Consider the following 15,524-nt stretch of genomic DNA (forward strand, 5'->3'; position numbering starts at 1 on the left):
TTTTTTTTGGGTATGTTCGGCGGCACAGCTGCAGGGAAGGGAGCAAGGCACGTACTACATCTGGCCTTGATGTCACACACAAAAATAGGAGCTCTCTGTGATTGTTCTAAAAGCAACTGACTTGTAGTAATTGGACAGTGATGGAATCGTTCTACTGAAATATCAATGAGTACTTGATACTTACACTGTAAATGTGTGTATCATACATAAAAATATGTGGGTATATAATCTAACTACAGATGCAGCCAAGCTAAACTTCATGGTTAACACGTTAAGTAAAGTATGGTAAGAATAAGATAACTTTTAAATGGCTTTTGTCACGAGAAAAGACATGGCACAGCATTATCTTGGTTATCAGTCAATTTTGGCTCAGCTACATCTGTATATATATGTACCATGTATTATCAGCTGTTGATCCAGTAATAGCAGAAAATTGGTTATTGCAATGTCACTGTTTCTGTACAGAAATCGTGTATTATCTTTGTTTCTTTTTTTGTCCCAATCACATTCTACATCTACAAATGCATTACAATGGCCCCAGAGCTACGTAAGGAGAGTAAATACGTAGTTTTTTTCTATACTGCTTAGTCTGCAGATTTCGGTGCTGTCCTCTATGGTTATCTGGGATATGGAAGAATAATTTATCAAGTGCCAGAGTAATGTACTTTATAATCGTCCTCTGGAAGTAAAACTATAAAAGCAGAAAAAAGGAGCAGATCTCTCCTAGGTGCGAGTCATAGCCTGGTTAGGTCATGAGACACATCCTTTACTCCTTGGTAGAACGTCTTCCATTTTGTTTCACAGCTTCTCTCTCAGTTGCCTTTTTCTCCCTGTATTCCTTGTACATGGCGTATGTAGTTCCTGCAGATACAAAAGATGAAAGTTAAAACGTACCCAGTAGGGATGAGCGAATCGACTTCGGATGGAACATCCGAAGTCGATTCACATAAAACTTTGTTCTAATACTGTACGGAGCAGGAGCTCCGTACGGTATTAGAGTGTATTGGCTCCGATGAGCCGAAGTTATTGCTTCGCAAATTCTCGCGAGACTTTGCGCAATAACTTCAGAAATTAATTTTACTGTAAAAAAAACTATTTCCCAAACTGTGATTCAGTTCCAACTCCCTAGTACCCAGCAGTATCAGATGGAAGTAATACCCCTTCCTTTTTTTTCTGAACCAAATTTGGTTTAACATGCATCTCTAAGTTTGGTTCAGGGTGTCCAACAACTTTGTAAACTACAAGGTCAGGCTGATGCTTTGCTAGTGAGTGTAATTGAATCCACCTTTGGCGGTAATTTTTTTTTATTATTTTTTTAATTATTGCATTCTTCTCCTTTTGGGCTAACAATAATTTTTTTAATTGGTCTGCAGAGTCAGCAGACTTTGTTTACACTGAGTCCTGTCAGACAACTCCTGACCGCTCATAAACACTTATTTAAGCCATATTCTTATCAAGCGGATAAGAATTTAGCTGTTTTTGAGCCATCAGGAGTTCAGAGATGAGGGCTACACATGAGCTGTCAGAGATGCTCTCTGATGGGACTCTTAAACGGAAAGCCCACTACTCTGCAAGAATACAGAAGCTAACAGCTGTACAAGGAAACGGCTTACATTTTTTTATAAAGACTAATTTTAAAAAAATTATCTTTAGCCCAGAATAAGTAGAATGCAATAATAAAACATTGCTGTCCATAGCCTTTAAACAGACCCCAAAGTGGGCTGAAAGTACGTCTTGGCTATGTGGTGTCACGGGGTGTGGCCCACATTCCTCTCGGCCAGTCTAAAGGTTTATGTGGCAAGAAGTGCTTTTGTAGCTGCCTTGATTGGCTTTTTCTTTTGGTGGCGCTGCAGGGGAATTGAACACTTTTTGCTGGGATTCCCGGCAAATTACAACCAATAACTGAGGGTCCCAGCAGGGGGTCACTTTGTAATTTTATTTGCCAAGGAACTCCTATAAAGGGTATGGGGGTATGTCAGAACCGAGAACACCTTTTAAAAAGGTCTTCCAGTTAAGTTATAGGGAGTAACTTAGATTGGTGCATGTTCTACTACTGGGACCCACAGTGATCACAAGAATAGGTACCCTATACTCCCCAGAGTGCCCTGAAATTAATGGAGTAGCAGGTCGGCCATGCTCATTCATCTCTATAGGAATTCTTGAAATGGCCAAGTGCTGTATTTGGTTGTCTCCAGAACTCCCGTAGAGATGAATGGAGCAGCAGTTCGTGCTACCTGTTCTTGTGATCAATAGGAGATATAACCCACAGACATGTCTATATGGACAGTCCTGTCATGAAGGACATGAAAAGATGGGCATTATAGCTACCCACAGCTACGTAAGGGGGTTATCCAATAGTACAAATCCCCCCCACAATGCTGCAATGCTAGGGAGGGTCACCATTGCGGCCTGCTATTGGCTGCTCAACTTCACCGCATCTCCCCATCGCTGGATGTTTTGATCCGTGTGATGGGGAGAAGCAGCAGTGGCCGTGCAAGGATCCGGATGGACACGGGCGCCGGCAACTGTGTAAGTATCGACTATAGGAGGGGGCCTGGGCAGTGTGGGGGGGATATTTGTATTATCTGATAACCACTTTTAACAGATATTGAGACTTACATTATTAAAGTTCATATGTGCAGTTGAAGGAGATTATTGAATGTTAAGATATCAATTATTCCTTCATTACACTGTATTTTGGAATGATACACGATTCCTTATAATGATCTTGTTTCCGCTGACACGTGCTCCTTCTGTGCCCTTGCTCGGGGCTCTTTAATCCCTCAATGCGCATTCTGGAATTTACCCTCTTCCTGGGATCATGTCTTTTGCATTTCCTGAAATTTAACTCTTGAACTCTGTTCTGAAGCATGGGGAATAGTCACATAGACAAATCAACATGCAGACATTCTGCTGTAGGAGGAGGACTGTTGCATACAACTGGATGTGTTCTATAAAGCTTTACATAGTCTGATAAAATTACCCATATGCAGCTGTCTGGATTTCTGCTAGCAGACACTGCAATTGCAGCAACAGAGGGGGTCAGTCTCCACTATTAAAGGTACAGAAGTACAGTAGCTGTCATCAGAAGTACACTATAGTATTCAATGCGGGGGGAAAAGACGTGAAGAGGAAGCAATGGCCGTGGGAAATGTCATCTTTAAATGTCATAGCTGATGGAGGTCATTAGTTTGGGTACTTCTAAGGGGCTGTCCACAGTATGCAATTTATGGTGGAAAAATCAGCATGAGTTATTATGGACCATGAATTTCGCCCAGTGCGTTGCAAAGGGTATAATCTGCAGCATAAACTGACGTTCTACGGATTCAAAATCCATGCTACAGGTCATTTAATGCCGCTGATTCTTTCAGCAGCAAATGAATGAGAAGCTATTGTAGTATGATCTACCTACAGCCAATTCATCCCATGTGAACATACCCTTAGATATGCTGTGTATGCAAACAGGCCTATTTCACCTCCTACTTTATACAGGGGCAGGTTTATCAAACTGGTGTAAAATAGCACTGACTTAGTTGCCCATAGCAACCAATGAGATTCCTCCTTTTATTTTCCAAAGCAGCTGTCCAAAATGAAAGGAGGAATCTGGTTGCTATGGGCAACTAAGCCAGTTCTACGTTACAACAGTTTGATAAATGACCCCCAGAGTCTTGTGTTCTGTCAGATTCTGTATGAATTGTGGCATTCTCTAGTGCTCATAGGAAAGACTAATAACATGGTGCCATGCTGTGTGTCTTGCGGCTTTGTAGTTCGTAGCCAGTGGAAGTCTGTGTGCGAAACCTTTTAATTGTGGGGAGATCGGTGGTGTGTACGGATGCCCCAACCCCCCTTCACGGCAGATGTTGGGGAGGAAAGAAGGATTGGTCATGTTGGATTTCAACATGCTCAATTCTTTCTTGTTAGAGGTGTATGTGCCTTTCACCATTAAAATATGTGGGCTTGCTGAATAGAAGAGACCTGGGATGGACTGAAAAGTCCATGTTGTCGCTCTTCAAAACTCATTTTCACAAGATTATTCCTACAAATTCTCTTTGCTTCAATCACACAAGACACTTGAATGTCACATATGTGTTCTTAATAAAGATAATAAATAAATTTTTGGGACTTGTGATTCATTTCTCCTTTAATCCACGCTGGACGGAGTGGCTCTGGACTGGACACGCGTTCATCCGGCAGTTTGTGTATGGGCAGCTTTTGTGATTATGTCCTATAATAAGACAAGGTTTGTGTTTTCCACGTAGCAGTAGTGTGCGTTGTGATTCATTTTTAAAAGCCGTTTCACCTGACCATGTGGTAATTCTCAGTAGGGCTACTTTCACAATCGTGTTTTGTGCGGATCCGTCATGGATGGATCCATTCAGATAATACAACCGTCTGCATCCATTCAGAACAGATCCGTTTGTATCATCTTTAACATAGCCAAGACGGATCCGTTTTGAACACCATTGAAAGTCAATGGAGGACGGATCCGTTTTCTATTGTGTCAGTGAAAACGGATCCGTCCCCATTGACTTACATTGTGTGCCAGGACGGATCCGTTTGGCTCAGTTTCATCAGACGGACACCAAAACGCTGCAGGCAGCGTTTCGGTGTCTGTCTCCAAAGCGGAATGGAGACTGAACTGATGCATTCTGAGCAGATCCTTTTCCATTCCGAATGCAAACTGATCTGTTTTGGACCGCTTGTGAGTAGAGTTGTTGCGATACCAAATTTTTTTATTCAATTTCGATACCATAAACTATTGCGATATTCGATACCACGCGAAAAAAGAAACAAATAAACCAAGAAAGCCACGTGCATTCCCCATTTTAAAATATGGCGAATTGCGCAGGTTTTTTTTTTTTATCTGTTTTGGCGTTCACCGCATAATTTTTAAAAAATATTTTAATAGTTTGGACTTTTCGGTCGTGGCGATATGTGATATGTTTATTTATTGTTTATATATTTTATTTGGGAAAGGGGGTGATTCATGCTTAAAGGGATTCTGTCATGACATTTGAGGCCTATAACCTAAACATATGGCCAGGTCCCTACTAATGACCTGAATCCGAAACGGTCATTAAATGTGCCTGTGGCTCTATTAGCTCATAAAACAGGTTTTTATAACCTGTCATTCACCTACCTAATGTGTCCAAGGGGACGTCTCATCATGCAGGGTGCCCAGCTGCAGCCATCTCCGTCTGGTGCCCAGCGCCGCCATCCCACTAGAAGTCGCCTCCCACACCTCAGCGCCACATTTAATAAGGACAGTTTCGGATTCAGGTTATTAGTAGGGACCTGGCCATATGTTTAGGTTATAGGCCTCAAATGTCATGACAGAATCCCTTTAATATTTTGGTGGGATTTTTTTTAATAACTATTTCCCCCCTTAGGGGCCAGAACCTGGGATCTTTTCATCCCTTGTCCTATTCACCCTGATAGAGCTCTATTAGGGTGAATAGGATCTCACACTGTCCCTGCTGCCCTGTGATCTGTGCACACAGCATCAGGGATGTTACCATGGCAGCCAGGGCTTCAGTAGCATCCTGGCTGCCATGGTAACCGATCGGAGCCCCAGGATTACACAGCTGGGGCTCCGATCAGAACTGCCACTGCCACCATAGAGGAGGAGGGGACCCTGTGGCCACTGCCACCAATGAAGAGGAGGGGACCCTGTGGCCACTGCCACCAATGATTTTAATACTGGGGGGCGCGCACTGTGCCACCAATGATAATTGCCCCCTTAATACAGGAGGCGGGTACTGGCAGCAGATCAGCGGCAGTTAACCCTCAGGTGCCACACCTGAGGGGTTAACTGCCGCTGATCGCAGCTCCCTGTCAGAGGCAGGGGGCCGGCTATGCAATTCTGCTGCCGGCACCTGCCTCCTGTATTAAAGACTACCTTATATGGGTCCAGACTTTAAGTATTAGGCTACACAGCCCAGAGATGTCCCAGCACTTACTATTATTCCTGGGCGCCGCTCCGTCGTTCGCCTGCCGTGCCCCATTACTGTCTCCTGCTCCGTATGCTAATTACTATCGGAGCAATGGGGAGGAGACATCAGCTTCTCTCCTTGGCGTTCCTTCTCCCTGCGCTGCGATTGGACAGAGAAGCTGATGTCTCCTCCCCAGTGCTCCGATAGTAATTAGCATACGCAGCAGGAGACCGTAATGGGGCACGGAGGGCGAACGATGGAGCGACGCCCAGGAATAATAGTAAGTGCTGGGCGCCGCTCTGTGTAGCCTAATACTTAAAGTCTGGACCAAGGAAAAGTCCTATTATTGGTGGCGCAGTGCGTCGGCCCCTCTCTCCGTTCATTGGTGGCAGCAGCAGCACAGGGGGTAGGGAGAGACTGCTTCCTTCTCCCCTGTGCTGCTGAGGGAACTTGAGCGCACCGACAGCAGCGGGCTCATGTTCAGAGATACTAGACTGCGCAGGAGTGCAGCCCAGTATCGAAAAAATGGAAATCCCGGTATCGTATCCATACCGGGACAAAAGTATCGATTGGGTATCGAAATTTTGATACCCGCAACAACTTATTGTGAGAGTCCTAAACGGATCTCACAAATGGAAAGCCAAAACGCGTGTGAAAGTAGACTAAAACGCAAGTGGATTTGTGGAGTGTTGAAACCCAGCCTAAAAAATGCCAGCATGTTTGCTGATGTGATATGAGAATATTCCCTGTCTCGTATGTGCCGTCTACAGATGACCATGCCTAGTGGTTCGGGAAAAGTTCAAGTAATAGTAGCTGTTGTGTCACCAGCCTAAAGGGATTTTCCACATTTATATAGATTTGATGAATTCTTTATGTAATTATCAGGTTTCCTGCTCTTTTCTGCATACGCAAACCCTTGGAAGAAAAGTCTTTGATGCTTTTAGCGGCCCCTCAGATGCATCCTCTTGTGCTAAAGGCATGAAAGGAAGGACGCAGCCACATGTCCAGTGGTGCAGCAGGGAGCCATATTACTAATAGATTAGTCATTGACACTTCATAGGAGCTGTTCCTAGATCAATTTCTATGAAACATTATGATTGTGGTTCTACATCCAGTGCCTGAGCCATTGAGAAGTGTGGCCCCAACTGAAGTTAGCCATGCACCCCTTCTCTATCGGTTGTAGGTGACATGAAACTGCAACAGGTGGAGACCCTCTGCTGATCTAAACTGTTTTCCATCCCAGTATAATGTGGCATCAGCCCAGTGAAGATCAATGCAGTTGTGTGACTTTTCTCCTCCACTTACAGTACAGGTGAAACTCGAAAAATTAGAATACCGTGCAAAAGTCCATTTATTTCAGTAATTCAACATAAAAGGAGTTGCATTAATGCAGCTTAAAGAGGACCTTTCACTAGTGTACAAACTAAAAACTAACTATAGCAGTGGGCAGAGCGGCGCCCAGGGGTCCCCCTGCACTTACTAGTATGTCTGGGCGCCGCTCCGTTCGCCCGGTATAGGCTCCGGTGTCTGCAGCTCCCTCTGTTGTACTGGGCGGAGTTTTTGTATTAGGGTTGTCCCTTGCTGCAGCGCTGGCCAATTGCAGCGCACAGCTCATAGCCGGCTATGAGCTGTGCGCTGCGATTGGCCAGCGCTGCAGCAAGGGACACGCCTCATACAAAAAATCTGTCAGAGGGAGCGCAGACACCGGAGCCTATACCGGGCGAACGGAGCAGCGCCCAGACATACTAGTAAGTGCAGGGGGACCTCTGGGCGCCGCTCTGCCTACTGATATAGATGGTTTTTAGTTTGTACAGTAGTGAAAGGCCCTCTTTAAAATTTGAGTTTTGTGAAAAGGTTCAATATTCTAGGTTCAAAGTGTCACACGCTAGTCATCTAACTAATCCATACCCCTTGAGCAAAGGGTACCTCAAAATTGTGACTTTGGGGTTTCATAAGCCATAATCATCCAAATTATACCAAATAAAGGCTTGAAATATCTCGCTTTGCATGTAATGAGTCTATCTCATATGTTAGTTTCACCTTTTAAGTTGCATTACTGAAATAAATTAACTTTGCACAATATTCAAATTTTTCGAGTTTCACCTGTGCAGTGCCACTCGAATCAAACAATGGGTGCGACAAGAAGTTTGAGTTAAGAGCCCCCTCTTTAGCTGGAATTGTGCCATGATGCGGCAAAGCTGACATATGAATGTATGATATAAGGAGTAATACTGAGAACATACTGCCAAGAACAGTCATCACACCTAATAAACTTAGTCAAACATAGCGATTTGCACAGGTCACTATCTTCTCCAGGTGATCAATGTATTATGGTAGACTTACCTAAGGCAGTAGCTCCCACAACACAGGCTTGTGCAGCTACCCGTGTATGAATCAGGTGAACTGACATTTTTACATTGCCCCGTTGTTTCAGTCTGTAAAGTCCATAAACGACAATCACAGCAAATCCAAGCAGACCTGAAGAGAGCAGAAATAATTGAACACAACCCTGCCATGGTGTCTGGTTTATGCAGTAGAGCAAATCTCATGGAATACTGGTCCTCCTGTCATCAACTTTATGCTGCCGTCACTGAGGGCAGCATGAATTAGTGACAGACACGCTAAGTGGTCTCTCACCCATGAGCTAATACTAAACGGGTTGTCTGGGATTTTTATATTGATGGTGCATTCACAGGATAGGTCTTCAATATCTGATAGGTTGAAGTTCTAACTCCCAGTACCCATGAGCGCCTCTTCCTAGGCCACTGACATCACTGTCATGGGCAGATTGGCCATAGAACCTACAGGCAAATTTCCTGGTGGGCTGATGGCCGAAGGGCCACCCAAGCCCTCCTCTTGTCTGCCAGCCAGGTCCATAAAGATCGGATGCTTTCAGCATGAATTAAAGAAGATTTACGGTAGGTAAAGTTATCCCCTATCCACAGAATAGGGGATAACTTTCAGATCAGTGGGGGTCCAACCGCTAGGACCCCCACCTATCATGAGAACAGGGGCTCCATACCCCCTTTCAGGCCACTTGCTGCTCCCCTAAAATGACCAGAGTGGCCGGTCGCACATGTGTGTGGCCATTCCATTCATTTTAGTGGAGCGGCAAGGGGCCTGCAGTGGGAATGGGGCACCTATTATCGTAACTTGTACCTACCGGAATTCCCCTTTAAATTGTGGCAGTATTTTGTTCTGCACTGTGTTATCTGGTTCTGCTGGGGTGGTATTTTGTGCTGCACTGAGGTATTGCTGGCCCTTCCTACTTCTGTTGTCTGTCTTCTGTCAATTTGGACCCGCCGACAGCATGGTGCCTCTTTTAGGTTTTTTTCCAGGGCCACTTTAAGTTCCCAGTCCACCCCTGGTCACTGTACATTGGTCTCATGGCCTAGGCACAGCTAGTTCCTATTGATCTGTATATGCTCTGATCAAGGGACCCTTCAAACGTCCAAAGCGGACACCCCTTTAAGGACATGGTCTACATTTGTGCACTGGTAATTACAAATCAATAGATGTGCTCTTTAGCCCAAACTCTTCTCTATATGTATCTGGTATAGGCCATACCTATAAATTATTCCTGACATAAGCAAGAAGTGTTATTATTCTCTTTATCTCAAGCCCCTAAACCAGATAATAAGGCTGCTTTCACACTTTGCTAGCAGTATCCGATTGCCACGCACAAAGATCCCAGCTCATATGTCAGATGTATGGATAGACCCTTATTCACCAGACTTAAGGCTTTTGGCTTCCATTGGATATGTACAGTACAGACCAAAAGTTTGGACACACCTTTCATTCAAAGAGTTTTCTTTATTTTCATGACTATGAAGGCATCAAAACTATGAATTAACACATGTGGAATTATATACATAACAAACAAGTGTGAAACAACTGAAAATATGTCATATTCTAGGTTCTTCAAAGTAGCCACCTTTTGCTTTGATTACTGCTTTGCACACTCTTGGCATTCTCTTGATGAGCTTCAAGAGGTAGTCCCCTGAAATGGTCTTCCAACAGTCTTGAAGGAGTTCCCAGGGATGCTTAGCACTTGTTGGCCCTTTTGCCTTCACTCTGCAGTCCAGCTCACCCCAAACCATCTCGATTGGGTTCAGGTCCGGTGACTGTGGAGGCCAGGTCATCTGGCGCAGCACCCCATCACTCTCCTTCATGGTCAAATAGCCCTTACTTTCAAAGTTTTCCCAATTTTTCGACTGACTGACTGACCTTCATTTCTTAAAGTAATGATGGCCACTCGTTTTTCTTTACTTAGGTGCTTTTTTCTTGCCATAATACAAATTCTAACAGTCTATTCAGTAGGACTATCAGCTGTGTATCCACCTGACTACTCCTCAATGCAACTGATGGTCCCAACCCCATTTATAAGGCAAGAAATCCCACTTATTAAACCTGACAGGGCACACCTGTGAAGTGAAAACCATTTCAGGGGACTACCTCTTGAAGCTCATCAAGAGAATGCCAAGAGTGTGCAAAGCAGTAATCAAAGCAAAAGGTGGCTACTTTGAAGAACCTAGAATATGACATATTTTCAGTTGTTTCACACTTGTTTGTTATGTATATAATTCCACATGTGTTAATTCATAGTTTTGATGCCTTCAGTGTGAATCTACAATTTTCATAGTCATGAAAATAAAGAAAACTCTTTGAATGAGAAGGTGTGTCCAAACTTTTGGTCTGTACTGTATATGATAGTTGTTTTTTTTTTTTTTGTGGTATGGAATAGTGCAGCAGATTGCATTATTTCATACAGAGACATCCAATTAAAAATGTATTTGGTGTGATATACTATTTTTTATATCAAGCCTATGGGCAACAGGCGCCACTGTATGCTTATACACTGCCATTCTGACCTATACCTACTATATCTACGATGGACACTGCAAAACACATTGTGAAAGTAGACTAGGATTGAGTGTTACTCACCCACTGGAACAAGAGGAGACTGCTTCATTTTACGCTGTAACTTGCCGGTTACAGATTCCTGTTCCTCAGGGACCCACTCATCCCCAACTGTGGGCATCTTGCCACTTTCACAGAGTTGGAGTGCTCTGTTACATTGTGGATGGTACAAGGCTGGCAGTTGAGCGGCACAAAAAATAAAAGGGGATGTGAGCAAAAGTGGGTAGAGATGGTACAGATGTATGAAGACAGGTACTAGGCATCGCAATAATGACTACGTCCAATGATAACTGCCATATACCCATTTAAATATTAAACTACATAACCCAACGCAGAGACGGCTGTTCTTTCAGTACCCACCTATTAGCAGTGCCTGTGTAGAGTAGCCAGTCTTCTTCTCTTTCTGGGTCACTCTCTAGGACTGAATGCTGTTCTCACAGAGGTGCTTTATGTACAAGGGAGACTGGGCTTCTTTCCATGAAGAGCCTGGGAAGGGTAGTCAGGGTCGCAGGCTGGGCTTCTATAACACACATGAAAGGAAGAATGATGAATGTTGAATTTGGCAAACACCTCTTGCCTTAACCCACTGGCATCTTCTAGACCTGCTCCAAAAGGGTTAAAGATGTGTTACTTACTTAATCCCATCTTGTCACAGTGCGTGCGTGCTTACTGTCTCGTAAAAAAATTTTTTTCACTAAAAACACCAGTATTAGTGTCTAATAAATCAAACTTATAATTACAGGGGATCCTTACTTATCCACCACCTCATACGCACTGACATGTATGTACCGTACATGTAACATACCATACAGTGTGTCATGTTCACATCACAATGTATCACATTTTCTATACATTTCTAGAGTTTGATCAAAACTGGTATAATTGGTATTATCTGTCATCACACCACTGTCCCTGTCTTGTCAGCAAGTATGCCAGTCTCCTAAGCCATTGGGGCGCAGTTGTGCATGCTGCAATCCTTACAGCTATTCCACGGCATATCTGTCTCCTAGTCTATGAACAAGGAAGTAAAAATGCAGGCTTCTGGGCGCAGGATACTATTGTAAAACAAAAAGAGGTTGCTTCTAACATACAATGCATTTCAGAGGATGGGCCGCCTCTTTCTTCAGGTACAACAAAAGCATGGGACAGGGGACAATATATAGAACACATATACAAGAGATCTCAAAAACATAGACTGGAACAGTTTATAAAATACTGCATAAAACCATTCGAAATACAAAGAAGTTCTTAAAAAGTTAAGGGGGTATTAGACAAATCAATTATCATCATAAAAATCGTGATATCGTTCGCTATACACCAATTTTCATAGTGTGTAATACTGACTAGCGATCGTGAAAACGTTTGATTCTCGTTCAACCACACCTTTCAACTTAAAAAATTATCGTCCATTGACATGACATCTAAGTGTGTAATAAGTCATCACCTGATCGTCAAGACATAATAGTAGAGGATTGGAATCGGAGTGAAACCTCCAAGTGCTATAATCCTTGTAAGTAATTGCATTTACAAACGATTCTAAACTTTAGAACGATCGCAATAACGATTACTTCTGTGATCATTATCTTGTGTAATAATAACCAGTTAGGAACGATAACGACTTGTCAACTATTTGATCGTCAATCATCATTGTTACCAAATCTACCTGTATAATAAACCCTTTACAATTTTAAACCTTTAAAATATAATTCCACTGACTCCTTTTCTATATCCTTATACACAATAGAGAGAAATCGAATTCTTACTATTACTGCATTTAATCCCTCTGGTGTCAGAATCCGCATCCTGAACATCCAGAAGGCTTCTCTATTGATCATAAAACTCTATGCAATGCAGTATTTGCTCAAGAATAATTAGGTTCATCAAACTGTGACCTTTATTATGTCTGATGCCAAGATGACAGGATTTTTATACTCAGACCCCAGCCAATCAGCTGTTTGAGAAGGCAGTGGCGCTCCTCACTGCTTTTACTAGGCCATTGTCGATACGTTCACGTGTCACGTGGCTATGTACAGAGCTGTGCTTGGTAAGCTGCTGCCTTCTCAAAACAGCTGATCGGCAGGGGTCCCGGATGTTGGACCCCCACTGATCAGATACTGTTACCCTATTAGAGTATAGTATCCAAAAAAAGAAAGCGATGGCAGCATCTCCAGTCCAACAGGGTTTATTCACACGTGGTGCATGAGACAGTACAAAGGTCCAAAGACAGCAACGTTTCGGCTACATGGTAGCCTTTTTCAAGCTTGTCTATGGACCTTTGTACTGTCTCATGCACCACGTGTGAATAAACCCTGTTGGACTGGAGATGCTGCCATCGCTTTCTTTTTTTGGATACTGACATATTGACCCCTATGGATCTGGGGCTTTGGATGGGCTGATGCATTTCTGAAGTTCCATACAAAGGTACTGTTGTGCTGCTCTATATTACATATTGTCTAACCAGAGGATAGGTCATCAGTTAAAAAATCCTGGAAAACGCTTTTAAATTTCCCTGCATTAATATTCAATCTGTTGACTTTTTTCCCATTGGCTACACAGTGAGACCAATGTGCTGCAGATTGCAGGGACAAGTTCGGTAATCAAGTAAATAACATAAGAAGACAAACAGTTTAAAGGGGTTGTCCGGGTTCAGAGCTGAACCCGGACATACCCTTATTGTCACCCAGGTAGCCCCCCGAGGCTAGCATCGGAGCATCTCATGCTCCGAAAGCGCTCCCTTGCCCTGCGCTAAATCGCGCAGGGCACGGGTTCTTTTGTTTTCAATAACACACTGCCACGCGGAAACTTCCGCCCGGCAGTGTGTTCGGTGACGTCACCGGCTCTGATGGGCGGGCTTTAGCGCTGCCCTAGCCGTTTTAATGGCTAGGGCAGCGCTAAATCTCGCCCATCTGTGCCGGTGACGTCACCGGGGTTCCTGGAAGCCCCATGGAGAGCCCCGGTACATCACCGGATCTTCAAAAAATGCCTTTGCCTTGCGCGATTTAGCGCAGGGCAAAAGAGAGCATCGGAGCATGAACTGCTCCGATGCTCATGTCAGGGGGCCTGCCGGGGGGGGGGGGGGGGGATGGAGGTATGTCTGGGTTCAGCTCTGAACCCGGACAACCCCTTTAAGGCACCCCGGATCTCAAAGTGCTCACCCCAGGTAGAAGTGAAGCATTCTGAACCAGCATAGCCACTTTTTTACATCCCCATTAAACAGGTTATCCGAGAGTATAAAAAGCCCCCATATGCCGGGCCCCCCACACTGAATATACTTACTTGGCTCCCTGGACTGCTCCTGGGACCCGCACCGCCACTGCTGCTTCTCTCTGTGCACGGATGAAAACATTTGGTGTCGGGGGGATGGGGGGGTCAGCCAATGGCAGGCGGGGATGTGGACGAGCCTCCCTAGCATTGCGGGTGATGCTAGGGAGGCTCGTCCCCGCCTGCCATTGGCTGCACCACCGACCCCCCCTCCCCAACACAGGATGTTTTCATCCGCACACGGGGAGAAGTAGCAGCGGCGGTGCGGGGACCAGGAGCGGCGTGGGGAGCCAGGTATGTATATTCAGTCTGAGGGGCCTGGCATATCGGGGGGATTTTTATACTCTCGGAACCTAACTTGAAAGCATAACTGAGTTTTCAAAAACTTTGCTTAATGGCTGTGCTTCTTTGTATAATCATAACTGTTAAGTAATTTGACTTTTTGGTCCCCCCTAGTGTCTCTTTCAGCCATATTATTCATTGTTTCAGCTGAACAGCTAGATGCATTTCTTTCACAAGCAGGGGGGTGTCTCCCTTCTGTGGAATCTGACAGCACTGTACTGCTGTGACGTCCACTATGTTTGTTTTTTAGCTCCGGAGCTCACAGAACAGATAAAGGAGGAGGAGATCACACTTACAGAAAGGCATCAGGCTCCTGTGATCTTCAGAAGCAGTGTAAAAGCAGTTCTTAATTAGGCTCAGGCTCTCTGCTAGCTCTGACACTCCCCTACATCTTCACTGCTGTCTTCTGTGTCTGTAACTAGGGAAGGATCTTACCTGACAGGCAGTGAATTGCAAATTATGTGGAAGTGAGACCTCTTAGTGACCATGACTTCACAGCTCTTTTTTCAGGTGGATTTTTTAAATAAAGGGAATTCAAAATGTGCTAGTTGCCCCTTTCTCTATTAAATGGATTTGTGTGAAAGTACAATGCAGAAATATTCACATGATAGAAATACAAGTTTCAAAAGAACTGGGCGCTAGTATTCTTTTAGGGACTGTCATAATCTAAAAGTAATAGCATTTTTTTTTTAAATAACTATGTTTAATAGAGGATCATGTAACAATAAATGCCATTGTTGGATAACCATTGGTTTCTCCAATGTGCTTTAGCGGTTGTGTAGTGGCGAGGTCTATGTGCCATACTTAATGGGCCTGCCCAGTATTGAGCACCCTTTGGTCCTCTATATGCTCTCTTAACTGAGGTTTTAGGTACTACATTACACAAATCTTTTGCTGTGTGCCTCCTGGGAGCCAGACCCATAGGAATGAGATTTACCCCATTCAAACTTGCTCAGTTCTTCCTCCTCCTGGCCTAAATTCATCTACCCTTTTTGTGGCAGCGGTCAAAACCTTAATGGACAAAATGGCTTTGAAAAGATGATCTCCATTGGTGAAGAGAGAGTTGAG

The 15,524-nt window shown here is 44.1% G+C and overlaps 1 protein-coding gene across 1 annotated transcript; it reads right to left on the reverse strand.

The window, feature by feature from the left end:
- Positions 1 to 15: 15 nt before the first annotated feature.
- On the reverse strand, positions 16 to 11,362 carry HIGD1B (HIG1 hypoxia inducible domain family member 1B). The gene is made up of 4 exons (XM_040435348.1): positions 11,214 to 11,362; positions 10,878 to 11,027; positions 8,277 to 8,411; positions 16 to 861 (listed from the first exon to the last, which is right to left on the reverse strand). The coding sequence occupies exons 2-4, from the start codon at positions 10,972 to 10,974 to the stop codon at positions 767 to 769; spliced, it is 327 nt and encodes a 108-aa protein (XP_040291282.1). The 5' UTR covers positions 10,975 to 11,027; positions 11,214 to 11,362; the 3' UTR covers positions 16 to 766.
- Positions 11,363 to 15,524: the final 4,162 nt, after the last annotated feature.

Source organism: Bufo bufo, chromosome 6, assembly GCF_905171765.1.
Source record: "Bufo bufo chromosome 6, aBufBuf1.1, whole genome shotgun sequence".
NCBI classification, from domain to species: Eukaryota; Metazoa; Chordata; class Amphibia; order Anura; family Bufonidae; genus Bufo; species Bufo bufo.

What these genes read in the sequence shown, in the direction of transcription:
- HIGD1B (XM_040435348.1), bottom strand. Translation starts at nt 10,974, where the DNA reads ATGCCCACAGTTGGGGATGAGTGGGTCCCTGAGGAACAGGAATCTGTA. An exon ending in GTCTCCTCTTGTTCCAGTGG is followed by an intron (nt 8,412 to 10,877) that starts GTGAGTAACACT and finishes TGCTCTCTTCAG; the next exon opens with GTCTGCTTGGATTTGCTGTG. An exon ending in TGTGGGAGCTACTGCCTTAG is followed by an intron (nt 862 to 8,276) that starts GTAAGTCTACCA and finishes TTGTATCTGCAG; the next exon opens with GAACTACATACGCCATGTAC.